Raw genomic sequence first — 15789 nt, 5'->3', positions numbered from 1 at the left:
ACACGTCCCATCCCAGCACACATGTTCCATCCCAGCACACACGTCCCATCCCAGCACACATGTTCCATCCCGGGATATGTGGCCCCATCCCAGGACCCGCAGCCCGTCTCAGGACACGCGTCGCATCCCGGGAGACACGTCCCCATCCCGGGACACTTGTCCCAGCCCGGCACACACGTCTCAGCCCGGCGCACACGGGCCCGGGCGGTGCCGAGCGCGGCCGGGGCGGGCCGGGCGCTGGGGGCGGTGCGGGCCGGGCCGGGGCCGGGCTCGGGGCGGGCGGAGCTCCGCGGGCCGCGCCCCCGGGATTGCCGGGCCAGGCCGGGGCCGGCGGCGCCGTCAGAGCGGGCAGCGCCATGGCGGAGCCGCAGGAGGGGCCCGGGCGGCGCGGGAAGAGGCCCGGGGCCGAGGAGCCGGCGGAGGCGGAGCGGGGCGGCCGGCGGAGGAGGTGGGCGGCGGGCCGGGCCCGGGATCGGGATCGGGATCGGGATCGGGATCGGGATCGGGATCAGGATCGGGATCGGGATCGGGACCGGGACCGGGACCGGGGCTGGGCGGGCGCTGGCCGCGGTGCTGGCCCGGCCCGGCCCGGCGGTGGGTGCCGGACAAGCCCCGAGACCTGTCCCGGCTCTCACCCCCCTCCCCGGGCAGCTTCCAGCCGGCGGCAGAGCCCCGGGGAACCACCGTCCTGCACGACACGGTCAGCACCCGCCCGCAGCCCCTGCCAGGTGAGGCACCGTGTCCCCACTGTGTCCCCACCGTGACCCCACCGTGTCCCCACCGCCGGTGCGGAGCCCCATGGCCAGTGCTCCCCGCTGACCCCCGTCCCCCCTCTCCCCACTGCCCCAGCGAGGCACTTCGACACCAAGACGACGGAGCCCGTCAGCTTCTTCTTGTCCGGCCTGGAGGAGCTGCTGGCCTGGCAGCCCGACGGCAACGACGACTTCAACGTCTCGGCCGTGCCGCTGGCGAAGCGCCAGCCCCCGCTCCATGGCGAGAGGCCCCGGACGTTGGTGTGCCACGACATGCGCGGCGGGTACCTGGAGGACAGGTACATGCTGGCTGGAGGGGAGACGCGGCAGCGGGGCTCAGCGCCTCAAACCCCAAACCTCTGCCCTTTCTGCCCGCTTCGGTTCCCGCCGGCTCGGCCACGGGCAGGGGTGGAAGGGTTCGGCTCTCAGTGCCGGAGCACGGTGACCTTGCTCGGGGCAACCTTAGCCGGGTCCACAGGGGTGGCTCAGTGCCACAGCTCTGCCCCACTCCCGGGCCGTGAGTCAGGCTCCTGCCCAGCCCCGCAGCGTCTGCCGGCGTCCTTCCCGCGTTGCCCAACCCTCGTCCCGCTCTGCCACTGCAGGTTCATCCAGGGCTCAGCCACACGCAATCCCTACGTCTTCTACCACTGGCGCTACATCGACATCTTCATCTACTTCAGCCACCGCACCGTCACCATCCCGCCCGTGTGCTGGACCAACGCGGCGCACAGGAACGGCGTCCCGGTGCTGGGTGAGGGCAGGGCCGGCTGCGGGGCTGGTGGCTGCAGGGCCGGGCCCCGGGGGAGCCTCCAGGCACACGGGGGGTTTGCCAGGGCGAGCGGCCGACGCTGCTGTCGCCGCCTCCCCAGGCACGTTCATCACGGAGTGGATGGACGGGCAGAGGCTGTGCGAGGCGTTCCTGGCCGGCGGGGAGGAGGCGTACCGCGCCGTGGGCGAGCAGCTGGCCCGCATCGCCCAGCACTACGGCTTCGACGGCTGGCTGGTCAACATCGAGAACACGCTGAGCGTGAGCTGCGGTCATGCCCTGCCTGCCCCCCTCCTGTCCCCCTGCCTGCCCCCCTGCCCTCACACCAGGCCCCTCATCCGCCCCGTGCCGACCCCTCCCTGCTCTCTCCGGCCAGGCGGCTGCGGTGGGGAACCTGCTCCCCTTCCTGCGGCACTTGACAGCGCGGGTGCACGACGCCGTGCCGGGGGGGCTGGTGATCTGGTACGACAGTGTCCTGCAGAACGGCGCGTTGAAATGGCAGAATGAGCTGAATGAGGAGAATAGGTGAGGCTGGGCCCTGCCCCGCCACCCTGCCCAGGCAAAACCAGCCTCAGGTGGGGGGTACGAGCCCACCCCAAACCTGGGGGGGTCAGGGCACAGCCTGCACAGCCCTCAGTGAGGCACAGCTGCAAGGTCCACCCTGCCCCTCATCCCCAGGGTGTTCTTTGATGCCTGTGATGGGCTGTTCACCAACTACAACTGGAAGGAGGAGCACCTGGAGCGCACACGCGGGCTGGCCGGGCCGCGCCGCACTGATGTCTACGTTGGCGTCGATGTCTTTGCCCGCGGGGATGTGGTCGGTGGCGGCTTTGACACTGGCAAGGTGGGTGTGCCAGGGCCGGGCCAGCGCGGGACCCTGGGCCTCCCCTAGTGCAGGGCTCTGGGCTCCCACCGATGGCCGTGCCGTGCCGTGCCACTCACCGCTCGTCTCTGCAGTCCCTGCGCCTGATCCGCCAGCATGGCCTCTCCGCAGCCATCTTCGCTCCTGGCTGGGTCTATGAGCACCTGGGAGAGGAAAACTTCCTGCAGAACGAGAACAAGTGAGGGGGGGGCTCAGCAGGGTGGGGGCTGGGGAGAGATGGGGCCTGGGGGGCTGCTGGGCAGTGGGACTGAGCCGCTGGGAGACTGTGGCTACCAGCCAGGACCAGTCTGGCCCCGCTCTGCCCCAGCCGAGGCGATGCCAGGGCTCTGCTCTGCCTTTCCCTGCAGGTTCTGGGCCTCGCTGGCCGAGTACCTGCCCACACACAGCATCTGCACGCTGCCGCTCGCCACCTCCTTCAGCCTGGGCATGGGCACCAGCAGGTTCCTGGCTGGCAAGGTGGGTTGGGGCAACGGCGCGGCTCGGGCTGGGCTGGGCTGGGCTGGGCTGGGGGGGGCTCTGCTCCTGGCTCCCCACCCAGCCCAGCTCGCCCTGTCCCGCAGGAGGAAGAGGCCGGGCCCTGGTACGACCTGAGCGCGCAGGAGATCCAACCGCTCTACCCGGAGCGCGAGGGCAGGCTGAGCACCGGCTGCTGCCTGCGGGACGCCTGGTGTGGGGGCAGCTCCCTGCGGCTGCAGGGGACCATCCCCCCCGGCGAGGAGCGTGTGGCCGTCCGGTGAGTCGGGGAAAAGCCCCCTCGCCCCCCCGCTCGGCGCCGGGCTGGCACGGCATGGCACGGCCTGGGGAAGGCTGTGTGGCTCTGGCGCCTCGCGGTGAGCGTGCCACGGGGCGCTCGGCCCGCACTGCCCTGCAGACCTAACCCGATGCATCTTCTCTTTCTCTCCCCTCTCTCTCTCTCTCTCTCTCTCTCTGGGTGGATTTGGGGTCATCAGCCTTTTCTCCTTGCAGATGCCAGCGCCCCCCAAGCTCTTCCTGACCCTGCTCTACAAGCTGGAGGGGCCACACCCTGACGAGTTCACGGTTGCGCTGGAGCTCACCACCTGGGACTCGGGGACCTGCCACGAAGGCAACGTCACCTCCCTGCCCGGTGAGGACCCCGCCCGCCCCCCACACCCATGGAGCACCCGCTGTGGGGCATGGGACCAGCTCCACACCCCAAGCCCCCAACACAACCTGCTCCCTCTGGCAGAGCCCAACGGCCGGCACCACCCGCGGTTCCTCCCGGCACCACCCCCTGGCCTCGCCAAGCTGCTCGCTGCCTGCGACGGCGGCTCCCACGGCTGGACCAGCCGGTGAGTGCCCTGCCAGCACCCCGTGCTCGTGGGCAGGTGCGGGTACCCCACGGCCCCCCCAGCACCGTGCCCGCTCTGCCCCCTCAGGTGCTACGAGCTGGACCTGCAGGACTGCAGCCTGCGAGACCTCTTCCTGCTCGTGTCCCGCCACCAGCCCAGCCCGCAGGAGACCCCCTTCACCTGCCTCCTCGGGGAGGTCCGGGTGAGCACCCGCCACTGGGAGTCCCCCGCTGCGTGCCCAGGACATGGGCGGGTGGGTGGGTGGGTGCCTGGTCCTCTCGGCCCCAACGGTCCCGTGGTTCCCTCGGCAGGTGCTGGACGCGGCCAGTGCGGTGGCCTCCCCGCCGCAGGTGCAGGGCCTGGCGGCCTCGCAGCTCTGGTGGCAGGAGGGCCCCGACCCGCAACAGCTCTCGCTCAGCCTCACCCTGCGCTGGACCTTCCCGCCCGGTCGCGCCGGCTGCTTCCGCGTCCTCCGCCGGGGCACCGGTTGCCACCAGGGCCAACAGCCGCCGCAGCTGCTGGGGCTGGCGCACGCCTGCCTGTACCGCGCCGTGGGGCTGGCGGTGCCGCGGCCGGCGGCCGGGCAGTCCTGCCAGCTGGAGCTGCTGGTGGAGCCGGTGCTGCGCGACCAGCTGCCCGTGGACCCGGAACGCTGGGGGCGGCTGGTGCTGGTCTACTCCGAGCCAGCCGGCAGCACCAGCCCAGACGGGCATTAAAGGCGATCGCGGTGCAGCCCCGCGTCCGTGTCTCCTCCGTGCTGGCGGGCGGGCGGGGGGGGCTGCACCTCGTCACCCTGGTTCGGTGGGTCCCTCCCCGCCATGGGGGGCTGCTGGGTGCTGGGTGCTGCCCAGGGACCCCCCCAGCTCCCGCAACCCTCGCTGCCTGCGAGCTGCGGGCGCCCAGGCTGCCCCCATGCTGCCTCCTCTGGATAGCTTATGCGGAGAAAGAGAGAAAATTTATAGCAGCAATTATTTTCTTACAGTCTGGTGAGCAAGCAATTAGCAGGCAGGGAGGCAGGCAAGCGCGCCGCGCAGCGGGGTCGCCCAGCCCCAGCTCCCTCCGAGCGCCGGCCCCGGTCCCGCAAACAATGCTGGCTCCTGGTCAGGAAAATTAATATGTCAGCAGTTAAGCTGCTGCTCCTCCGGTGAGGGACTCGCTCTGAAATGAATTATCTGACGGCTTGAAAAATGAAGGGCTCGGCGCAGCCAGGGGAGGGCTCCTGCCGTGCCAGCACCCTGCACCCCCGCTGCGGCGAGGCCGGGGGCCCTGGTGGGTTCCCCCCTTGCCCACCGTGCAGCCACGGCCCCGCGCCAGCGCCCCAGTCAAAACCTGAGTCGCCCTGGTTGAAGAAAGAAATCTTTATTAATAATTTCAATAATAATAATAATAATCCTTGTAATAATAATAATAATAATAATAATAATAATAATAATAATACTGTTTATTAGAATGGTCACACCTTTGAAGCATACAGGATGGGCCGGCGCCAGCCTGCGCGCCGGCGGCCGGCGCAGGGGTTTGCTGTAAGGAAGAAGCCAGTACAGCGATGGAAGGAGCTTTGTACAGGGGCGGGGGCGCGGGGCCGGGGCGGCCGGGGCTATGTACACCGGGAATAGAAAAGGGGGAGCTCGTCGCTGGAGCGTCGGGGGCGTCTGCAGACTATAAAGTGAGGTTTGAGGAGTGGCGGAGCCACGCGGGGCGGGGTGGGGGGGGCTGAGCGCAGGCCGCCCTGCGGGACGGGGCTGCACCCCGGGGTGGGCTCCGCAGAGCCCCGCGCCGCCGGGCACCGGACCCGCTGTGCCGGCTGCCGCAGAGCGACCCCGGGGCTCGGGCTGGTCCCCGCGGGCGACGCCGGGCCCCGGTCCTGGGCGATGCAATGGGGAGACCCCACGCCGAGGGCTGGCGGGGTTCCGCCGCCTCGGGCAGGGACGGGTGGCCGTGAGCGTGTCCCGCCCCGCGGAGCAGGATCGGGGCAGCGCCCGTCCCGGCTCAGCGCAGCGGCGGCGGTCAGGGCTGCTCCCCGCAGCGCGGGAGCCCCGGGTGCGTCAGGGGATGGGGGGGAAGGAGGGAGGGGAAAGGGATCGCAAGCGAGTTGCAAGCTCCTCTTAACAAAAATTCCCTTTAAAAGGCAGAGGCTCGTCCCCCTGCAACGCCCAGCGCCTCAGCAAAGCGGCTGCGCCGCCGCCCCAGCTCCACGCGGAGCCGAGGCCTCGCACACTCGACACGCTGATGACCGGCCAGCGCCGGAGCTCGGGAAACACGAAGCCGGGTTCCCACCCCGGCGCCCGGTCCCCAGAGCCGGGGAAGGGGCGGCGTGCCGCAGCTCTCCGCCGGCCCCCCCAGCAACGCCGCGCCGGGGCTGAAAGGAAGACGTGGTGCCCAGGCCCTGCGCCCGGGCGGCGGGGGCCCCTCCGGACACCCCCGCGCGCGGCGGGGGCCGGTTCTCCCTCCCTGCCGCGGGCTGCGGGGCCGGGGCGGAGAGGGGCCCCTCGGGCATGTCCGGCCGGTCCGTGCTCGCCGCGGCGCTCCTCCGGGACTCGCTCGCTCGGTGCGTGTGTGGACAGTACGGGACTTTCACTTGGCTGTTACCGCTTCGCTTTTTTTTTGTTTTTGTTGTTTTGTTGCTTTGCTTTTGATTTTTTTATTTTTGATTTTTTTTTTTGGTATGTGTGTGTGTGTGTGTGTGTGTGCGTGTGTGTGTGCGTGTGGATTTTTTTGCCCTTCCTGGTCCCAGAAGGAAACGGCCGCGGTTTCACTACAACAGAAACAGAGAGGCAGGTCTTTCGCTGGAGCGGCGCGGGGGGGCCGAGCCGTGGGCCGGTGGGGACGCGGCCACCAGCCCGGACCCCCAAGCCCACACCGCGCCTCACGCCTGCGCAGCCCGTCCCAGAGAAGCCCCGGGGGGAGCTGTCCCGGGGGGTCTGTCCCCGGGATCCCACACCTGTCCCAGCCCAGCTCCATCCCTGGAGCTTGCAGCAGCCCCCACCAGCTCCTGTCTCTCCTCCGGGGGGCAAAGGGGCTGCTCCTGGGGTGCCGGCAGCGCCGTGCCCCCCGTGCCTGCCCCCAGAGCATCCCCTCGCACCAGCCGGGGGGACGAGGCCCCGGCACCCCCAGCCAGGGCAGCACCCGCCGGGGGCTCGGGCCGGGGTGGAGCTGCACGGGGACCCCACGAGCCGGCTCTGGGAACAGGGTGCTGCTGGGGCCGAGCGCTGGCCCCGCTCCACACGGTCCCCCGGGGTGCCGGGGCAGGAGCCCCCCGGACCCAGCCAAGGCGCGGGGCTGTGCCGGGGCGGGTGGACGCTGCAGGAGATGCGGGCGGGCGGCGGGACGGAGCGGCTTGAGGTGACCCTGCGGGTGGGGGCCTCTGTGGCTCAGCAGAGCCTGGCCTGAGCCCTGAGCCCGGCCTGAGCCCCGAGTCCGGCGTGAGCCCTGAGCCCGGCCTGAGACCAACCTGAGCCTGAGCCTGGCCTGAGCCCTGAGTCCGGCCTAAGCCCGGTCTGAGGCCTGAGCCCAGCCTGAGCCTGGCCTGAGCCCCAGCCCCGGCCTGAGCCCTGAGCCTGGCCTGAGCCTTGAGCCCGGCCTGAGCTCCAGCCCCGGCCTGAACCCTGAGCCTGGCCTGAGCCTTGAGTCCAGCCTGAGCCCTGAGCCCAGCCTGAGCCCCAGCCCCCGCCCGCCCGGGCAGGCCGCGGTTCCTCCAGCGCCCGGCCTCGGCTCTGTCTGCCTGGTTTGGTTTGGCGCTAGTGAGCGGTCAGTGTTAGTGGTGGGAGGGGCTGGGTCTGTCTTGCTAGTAGGGAGTGAAGCGGCTGTACCCTCCTCGGTATAGACTAGCCTGCAACATCAAAGATGAAAAAAAAGCCAATCAGTATTCGAGAGAGAGGCAAAGCCCAGTTCTTCCCTTTTTTTTTTTCTTTTCTTTTTTTTTTTTTTTTCTCTCTTTAAAATGACACCAAATCGCTTCTGTCCTTGGGACACGAGGGGTGGGCAGGGCCGAGGGTGCCCAGTGCTGCCCGGGCTCTGGGACGGCCACAGGCGCTGCTTTGGGTGGGCCAGGGGCCGCAGGGTGCCCCGAGCCACGGTGCCCCCGGCGTGGCACCGCCATAGCCAGGCCTCCTCCCGCCTGCAGCGACCGCGGAGGAGCCTGGCCCCGTCCCCGTCCCCGTCCCCGCAGCAGCGCCGGGCTGGTGCCAACCCCGCCCGGGACCGAGGGGCCACGGCCCCTCGCAGGCGGCTGCCCGGGGCTGGGGGGGGGCCGAGGGGCGCTGGGCAGCCGGCCCCAGCCGGGGGAGTCGGGGTGGGGGGGTGTGTGTTAAAAAAAGGGAAGAAAAAAACGGGTTGGCTTTGAGATCCTGCCCACGAGTGGGATTTTTCATCTTTGATGCTGGTTGTGAAGCTAGCTGAGAGCCCTGGCGCGGGGGTGGGCTGCGGGCATGGGGAGGAGAAAGGGGGGTCCTGGACCCCAGGCAGGGCTCTGGGGGGCAGCCGGGCCCCCGGGAAGTGGCGTGTGCGGGCGGGGCTGTGCGGGGCTGCCAGCGGCCGGGCGTAACGGGGTGTGTGGGGTGCAGGCACGGGGCTGGGGGGGTTCCCCTCTCCTGCCTGCCTGCGGACAGAGCCAGGCAGGGGCTGCGCTGCTCCCGCCAGCTCCTGGCCCCCGCCCCCCCCCCAGCCCCCGCCTGTGGGGCTGCCCCTCGCCTGCCCCCACACCCCGCAGGCGCCCTGGGGTGCTGTTCCGCCCCCCCCCCATCCCCGGGCTGGCCGAAGCTCGCGCCAGGAAGCAAAGAAAGACGGTGGGGGCTGCTCTTACCATGGTGCCGATGCTGTACGTGGCGGCGGGGCCGATGGTGTGGTGGTACGGGTCTGCCGCTGCGTACACTCTGCCGTAACTAGGAGCAAACACAGTGGCGGGCGTTAGCGACTGGGGTTGGGGTCCCGTCTGCCCTCAGCAGCCCCCCTGCCTGGCCGCTGCTCCCCCCTGCTGCACCTGGGACCCCCCCTGCCCCGGGATCTCTGCACGTCTCCCTGCCTGCGTGTCAGTCCTCCTCAGAGCGAGCCCAAGGGTTTGCAGGACACCTTCCTCATCCGGAGGGGCACAAAAGCTGGGGTGTGCCGGATGGGGCAGCGCGGGGGGTGAAACGGGGCTCCCCCCCCTCCCCAGGAGTGATGCCCGCAGTGCAGCAGTGCTTACCTGTCGCTGTAGGCTGCCGCTGCCGCTGCGGGCTGGGCGTATCTGTAGGCAGTGTAGCCCCCCTGCGGCGGAGGAGAGACCACGGTCAGCGGGGGGCGGCACGCGCCGGGGGAGGCCTGGGGGGCCGGGGGCAGCTGGGCACCCCCCGGGCGCTGCCACAGAGCTGCGGTGGGACCCTGCGGGGAGCCGGTGCCCGTGCCACCAGGCGCACACCAGCCTCATTACCATTCCCCAGGGGCCTTCACAAACATTAACCTTAAAAAATTAAATTTCCAGAGGAGAGAATGTCACCTCCCTGATCGCTTTAATGAGGTGTCACGTTAGATAAATCCTTCAGCCGCCCGCCTGAAATATCGCCAATGGCTTCTTAAATATGGAGGTTAAATGCCGGTGTACGACAGCGCGCCGGCGCTCGCCGAGGCCGTAAATCCAGCTCAGCGCTGGGGGCACGGGACCCTGCGCGGTGCCACCCCCCTCCGCTCTCCACTTCCCGGGGGAAGGGGCTGGCTGGGGGCAGCCGCCCGGTGCCCTCGCCCCCCGCCCCGGCACAGCTCCCCGGCGTGGCCCAGGCCCAGGCCCGGCACTTACGTAGATCTCGGCTCCGTAGAACCCGTCCTGGTAGACGACCCTGCAAAAGAGGAGGCGTCGTCAGAGCCCGCCCGTGTCACCGGCCCAGAGGGATCAGGGTGAAGCCGGGGAACCGGGGGAGCGCAGCCAACGGGCCAGGAGTGGCCATCCCGGCAGCCCGAGGACACGTCCCGGGCTGGGACTCCTGGCAGGAGGGCAGGGACGGACGTGGGGGCACAGCCGAGGGGACGGAGGAATCTGGGCCACGATCGCTGCTGGGAGCAACCGAGCAGCCACAGATTCCCGTGGCCAGGCCCGACACCGGAGCGGCCGCGTGTGCCAGGAATTTCTACTAAACCAACCGCGGCGGACGGAAGAGCGGCTCGTGCCTGGGGGGCTGGCGAGCACCTGGGTCACCCCGAGGGGTGGCAGGCGGGGGGGGGCTGCACAGAGCCCGCGGCCAGGCAGGCGCTGGGGGAGCTGCAGCCCGTCCCCACAGCGTGAGAGCCCGGCAGTGCCGCCGCCGATGGCAGCAGGATGGGAGCGATGCGGCAGCCGACGGCCCCCCGGCCCCGCGCCGTGCCCCGGTACTCACGCGCCGTAGGTGGGGATGGGCGGCGGCGGCGGCGCAGCCCGGAAGGTGTTGTAGACGGCGCGTCCTCGTCCCCGTAGGTGCGCCCCTCGGTAGGCCACGGCCGTCCCCGTGGCGGGGTACGGGAACCCCGTTACTGCGGGAGGGAGGGGACAAACGTGGGATTCCCGCAGAGGGTCCCCACAGTGCTCGGCTGGGACCCCGCAGCCACCTCGGGGCACCCCTGTGCCAGTCCTTGGGCTTGCGGGGACGTTGGGGCGGGGAGGGGGGAATGTGCATGCAGGGGTGCGGGAGGGGCTGGGAGCTGCTCAGAGCAGCGGTGGGGACGGACATGGATGTTCGGGGGGACCCGCGGCGGGGCCGGCCCCCACCCGGCGTTACCTGCGTAGAACTCGGGGCCGTAGACTGCTCCCACCACCGGGTTCAGCTTCCAGCCTGTGGGCAGGGAGAGCTGGTGAGGCCGAGGGTCCCCTCCCCGCGGCGCTCCCCCACCCCCCAGCTGGGCTCCGAGGGGCCACAGCTCCCATCCCCAGGCAGCTGCAGGGCCGGGGGGTGCCCAGGGGGCTGCACCCCCGCATTGGGCAGGGACCAGCCGCTCTCCCGCCTGCCCAAGGGTGCGGAGGGCGTTTGCTGAGGGGATGCCCCTGCTCGCTGCAGCTGCAGCTGCCCCCGCGTTGGCCCTCACCGTTGGTGTAGGGGTTGGCAGCCTTCTTGTTCGTCATGACCCGGGCCGTGGCGTTGTTCACCTGCGGAGAGAGGGGGGGGGAGCTCAGCGCCTGCAGGCAGCGGGGCTGGCGAGGCCGCGGTCCAGGGCCCGCTCGGCCGCACTCGGTGCGCGTCGCTGCTGCTTCAGGTGCCGGAGCGAAGGATGCCAGCCCGCGGGGAGACGGGGGGCGAGGCTCTGCCCACAGCCGCCCCGCCGTCACGCAGTCCTGCCCCTACCCCCGGCCAGCCCAGGCCTCCCGGCTCCGGCGACCAGCGTCGGTCGGGCTGGTGGCCGATTGCCCTGAGCGCTGCGGTGCCATGCTCAGGCCGAGCCCCAATGTGCTGCCACCAGGCTCGGCCACCTCCTGTCCCCACCCCACACCCGACCCAGCCTGCAGGAAGGACGCACTTGCAGTGGGAGCCCAGGTTGCTCCCGCAAGCTCCTGCCTGGCTTTGTCAGACCACGTTCTCCGACAGGCAGGGCCCCTCCACGGGGCATCGCCGTGCCCAGCCCGGCCGCCTTTCCCTGCGCTCAGCGCTGCCAGGGACATCTGCGTCCGGCTCCCTCTGCCATGCGCTGCCCCGCTTCCCGCCACTCGCTGCTGCTGCCAACGGCCGGGCAGAGCCTGATCCCTCTGCCTGGCTTGAAGAAATAAAAGCCTCCGGGGCTGGGCAGCACGGCAGCTGCCCTCACAGTGGGTGCGGGAGCCCTGCACAGCACCCTTCCCTCCCGGGCGCTGGGGAGGTGGGGGCAGCGCACGGGGCAGAGCCCCTCTCCTCCCTGCAGGGCCTGCGTGATGGGCACGGCGGCTGCGGGCAGTTGGGGTCCACCAGACCCCCCTGTAAGTGGCAAAACGCAGCCTGAGCCCCGCGCCGCAGCTCTCCCCGGCTGCGGGAGGTTCGTTTGAGCTGGACACTCCTTGCGCCAAGCGACGACCTTCCCGGCAGCCGGCACACATGCTCCCGTGCCGCGTTCAGGGACGCATGCACCGCCGGGCCGGCCTCCCCCGCGGCATGCGGGACCCGGCGCTGCCCCGAAGTGTCCCCTGTCCCGGCTCTGCCCTGCCCGCAGCCCCCGGCAGCAGAGGGTCCCCAGGCAGGGCGAGGGGACGCACGCACACGCAGGCATGGCACTAGCACACTTATCTGAGCACCTCAATCTTCCGGCCCTCTACGATGGTGCCATTCAGCTTCTCCCGTGCCCGGTCGGCATCTGTGCTAGTTTCAAAAGTTACAAACCCAAAACCCTGTGAGCAGAGGAGAAAAGGAGAAAGAAAGAGACAGAGAGAGACAGAGAGAGGGTGCGGGGACAGAGAGAGAGAGGGGGTGAATCAGGAGAGCTGGCGCAGGAGATGAGGCTGCCGCAGTGCAGAGGTGGAGAGCCTGGGCTGGGGCCCCCGCTGGGTCCGGGGGTCCCCGCTGAGGCCCCAGCATCGCCTGCGAGCTGGGAGAAGAGTCTGGGAGAGGGGCACAGAAAGCAGGGAAGATACAACAGAGACATCCACACACAGAGGGACACGAGCTGCCTGTGCAGGGGGGGCAGAGCAAGCCCTCCCCTCCCCCCTGTGCTCGAGGTGCAGGGTCCCGCACGGCCCCCGCAGCCGGGGTGGGTACCGAGATGAGGTACCCCGGGCCCGGGTCCCACGGGGCAGGAGAGGAGGGAAGAGCGGGCAGAGGAGCTGCTGGTTACCCTGGCTTCGCCCGGCCCCCCCCGGGACTCGCCGTGCCAGTGCCGGCTGCGGGCAGCACCCACCTTGGAGCCCCGCTCGTTGAAAATGATCTCCACGTCCAGGATCTTCCCGAATTGCTGCAAGTGGAGAGAGCAGAGGGGTGAGCGCCCACAGAGCCCCCAGCCCCACGCCTGCAGCTGGGGGGGGCTGGCACAGGGCTCTGCGCCCCGCTGGGCCAGGGGTGGGCAGGGGGCTGCCTTGGGGGCCAGCCTGGGGACCCTCAGTGCCGCGCAGGGGACAGTAGAGGACTACCACCCAAAATCTCATTAGCCTGTACCACTCTGAACCCTAATGAGGGCTGGGAAGGGGGCAAGGGGAGGGGACAAGGGCTCTGTGTCACTGCGCCCTCCACGCACGGGCCTTGGTCCGACAGCCCAGCGTCAACCAGGGTGCAAATCCCGCGAGTGGGGGGTTCCCAGGCACGGTGCAGACTGGGCAGGACGAGCCCTGGGGATGGGCCGGTGCCGCGGGGCAGCGCCGGAGCGGAGGGCAGGGACACGGGTGGCTGGAGGGGCCGGACTCACCCCGAACATTTGCCGCAGGTCAGGGTCCCGGAATCGGAAGGGGATGTTGGAGACGTGTAACCTCTTGGGCTGCTGCTTGTCTGTGTTGTCTGAGGAGTGTAGCTGCTGGCTGTCTGTCTGTGCCGCCTCGTCTGTCTGCTGCGGGGAGCACCACCGGTCATCAGCCTCGGGGCTCGGGGCCTGCCCCCAGGGACACCCTGTGGTCCCCAAGCTCTGGGCAGCACCCTGGGGGTCTCCCCACAGCCCGGCGCGTTGGGGGGATGCCGGAGGGGATCTCTGCCTGCGAGGAGTCAGGGAATGCCCAGACTGGGGAACCAGCTGCCGGCCCTGCCTGCACCTCCCCACTCGGCCGGTGCTGCCAGCGGGGTCAGGGTATCACCCACCCCATCAGTGGGTGCTGGGGTCCGGGGGGGGGGGCACGGGGAGCGCACCCCGGGGAGGGGAAGGCTGGGGGGTGACCCACTGTGGAGAGCCGGCTGGCATCGAGTGGCCTCACACTGGCCTCTCCCCGCCGTCAGCCCGGTGATGGTGCCCAGGGGCCGTGACGGCGGCACACGGGGTGCTCGGGGTGCGGGGGGGGGGCCAGACCCCGCAGGTGGGGGCTGCTGCAGCCGGGCTGGGAAGTGCTTGGCTCAGCATTTTCCTGGCGCTGCATTACAACGCCGTAATTGAAGCGATCTGGTGGGAAAGCGGCCAAGCAGGTAGATTACGAGTGATTAGAGATGACGGGGGGGGGCTGCGAGGGAGAGAGCTGGCGGCCGCGGTGGGGACACCCAGCCCCGCACCCCGAGGGACCGTGGCCAGGCAAGCGCTGCCGCCCCAGCCCCTGCCAGAGCCCCGGCTGCCCCCCCCGGCCACCGCTCCCTTACCGGTACCGTCTGCGTCCCTGCTATGGACTGTGTGCTGGCGTCGGTGCCCGGCTGCTCGGCGTGGCTCTGTGCTGGTGTGTAGAGGGTCATGGCGTGCTCCGGTACTGTGCTTTGCCCCGAGTAGTCCTGCGTGGGGTGGGGGTGCGGCGGCGCGTACTCTGCGGGGATCCCGTTCTGGGGGGGCGGGGGGTACTGGGCCGGGGGGTAGGGCTGAGCCATCGCGTCCGGCGGAGCCGTGGCGTCCTGGTTACCCTGGTGAGACAGCGGCACCATCCCCCTTACCCACCGATGTCCCCGGGGTGCGTGGGCTGCGCCCTGCCCCGGGGAGGGGTTCTGGTCCCCGCAGCCAGACCCAGGCCTCCCCCCCGCCCCATCACACCCCGGCCTGTGGTGTGGCCCCTGCCCCCGCAGCCGAGCCCCCACCCTGCCCGGTGCGCTGGGGCTCGGACCCCCCCGGTGGGGCTCAGCTCGGGGAGCCTGCGCATCGCTGGCCGTGGGGAGGGAAACCAGGGCAGCCCCCGGTTTGGAGCCCGACGAGGGGCCAAGCGACGCCGGGCCGGCAAGATCGCTGCGGGGGGGCTGTGCGGCACCGGCACCCGCCGGCAGCAAACCCGGTGTCCCCGTGATGGGGGCGGCAGCGAAGGGGAGCGGGGCCGCAGGGGCAGGGAGGGGCAGCCGGGGAGGGATGTCGATGGCTCCTTGGCAAACACCAGACAGGGATCAATTAACTGCTAAATATTTGATTAGGCCTTTTGCTCTGGCCGCTGGGGTCAAACGGGGTGAGCTGCACCCACAGCACGCGCCGAGGGCTGCCCGTTGCCTGCCGGGGGGGCGGCGTGGGGCTAAGGGGGGTGGTGTGGGTCTCTCCCGCATGTCCACCCACCCGCCATCCCCCCTTGCACACGCGTGTGCTGCACCCGCCGCGGTGCAGGGCAGCAGCCGGCAGCCCCTCGGGTGCTTTACAACCCGCCGTGGCAGCCTCTCGCCCATGAAATACATCCCTGGCTCAGCCCGCGGAGACAAGCTCCTTAATTGTGTGTGAGGCCGATTTACGGTGCGGAGCGCGGGCGGGGGGCAGGTGGGGGGGCCGCGCTGCCAGCCACCCTCCCCCAGCCGCCGGGACCGTCGCGCCCGCGCCGGGGGCACCCCACGCGAACCCCGCGTGAACAATCCCGCTCCCGAGCTGCAAGGCACCGGCAGGTCGGGCAGCGCTTCCCGCGCTGACGCAGCGGCTCAGGGACACGCCAGTGGGATGCACCTGCCAGCGCGGGACGGGGCTGCCACGCTGCAGGGGCAGTGCTCCCCCCCCCCCCCCCAGTGCAGCTGCCTGTACCGTGGGTACAAACCCCACCCCACCCCCAGCCTGGCCCCGGCAGCCGAGTCTGCTCCAGGGAGTGGGCAGACACCGAACAGTCACAGCAGCCACGCAGCCAGCGTCCGACCTCCCTGCCTGCATCCCTGGTACCCAGAGACCAACCTCCCTGCCTGCATCCCTGGTACGTGGTACCCAACCTCCCTGCCTGCATCCCTGGTACCCAGCCTCCTTGCCTGCATCCCTGGTACCCGGTACCCAACCTCCCTGCCTGCATCCCTGGTACCCAACCTCCTTGCCTGCATCCCTGCTGCCCAGCACCCAACCCTCGCTGCCCGTGTGCACAGAGCCAGCAGCAGGAGCAGCCTGCAGCCCTCCCGCTCGCTCTGCACTGGACACTCATCCTTGCTGTCACTGTAGCCAGGACCAGCCACCGCCACAGCGGGGCTGGGCACCGCTGCCTGGGCAGGAAGAGGCAGCAGGGAGGGGGAGGCAGACGGGGCCGGGGCAGGGACTGTCCCCACTTGCCCAGGTCTTGGGCCCCGCTGGCTCCTCGCCAGCCTGTCCCGACAGCCACATTCGTGTCTGTTATTAATT

The 15789-nt window shown here is 70.3% G+C and overlaps 2 protein-coding genes across 13 annotated transcripts in view; one reads left to right on the top strand and one right to left on the bottom strand.

The window, feature by feature from the left end:
• The first annotated feature begins 315 nt into the window (after positions 1-315).
• On the top strand, positions 316-4443 carry ENGASE (endo-beta-N-acetylglucosaminidase). The gene is made up of 14 exons (XM_074846852.1): positions 316-448; positions 652-728; positions 850-1051; positions 1355-1503; positions 1622-1779; positions 1895-2043; positions 2197-2362; positions 2476-2579; positions 2749-2857; positions 2962-3134; positions 3352-3506; positions 3609-3711; positions 3799-3913; positions 4023-4443. Exons 1-14 carry the CDS (start codon positions 357-359, stop codon positions 4425-4427), a joined length of 2157 nt encoding a protein of 718 aa, XP_074702953.1. The 5' UTR covers positions 316-356; the 3' UTR covers positions 4428-4443.
• A 611-nt stretch (positions 4444-5054) lies between these two features.
• RBFOX3 (RNA binding fox-1 homolog 3) overlaps positions 5055-15789 on the bottom strand; it is a 132209-nt gene continuing 121474 nt past the window's right edge. For 11 of the 12 annotated variants that reach the window (XM_074846862.1, XM_074846861.1, XM_074846856.1 and 8 more), the window contains 11 exons: positions 13881-14132; positions 13012-13149; positions 12511-12564; positions 11912-12004; positions 10738-10798; positions 10434-10487; positions 10056-10188; positions 9482-9521; positions 8894-8955; positions 8513-8591; positions 7363-7540 (listed from right to left, as the gene is read on the bottom strand). In XM_074846862.1, the coding sequence (XP_074702963.1) occupies positions 7496-7540; positions 8513-8591; positions 8894-8955; positions 9482-9521; positions 10056-10188; positions 10434-10487; positions 10738-10798; positions 11912-12004; positions 12511-12564; positions 13012-13149; positions 13881-14132 (1011 nt within the window). In that variant the 3' untranslated portion in view covers positions 7363-7495. Of the gene's footprint in view, positions 6467-7362; positions 7541-8512; positions 8592-8893; positions 8956-9481; positions 9522-10055; positions 10189-10433; positions 10488-10737; positions 10799-11911; positions 12005-12510; positions 12565-13011; positions 13150-13880; positions 14133-15789 lie in introns of those variants that run through there. The other variant, XM_074846864.1, reaches the window with a different exon arrangement.

This window comes from Strix aluco, chromosome 21 (assembly GCF_031877795.1).
Source record: "Strix aluco isolate bStrAlu1 chromosome 21, bStrAlu1.hap1, whole genome shotgun sequence".
Taxonomy (NCBI): Eukaryota; Metazoa; Chordata; class Aves; order Strigiformes; family Strigidae; genus Strix; species Strix aluco.
The sequence above is the reverse complement of the archived record's forward strand: the minus strand, read 5'-3'. Positions and strand labels throughout refer to the sequence as shown.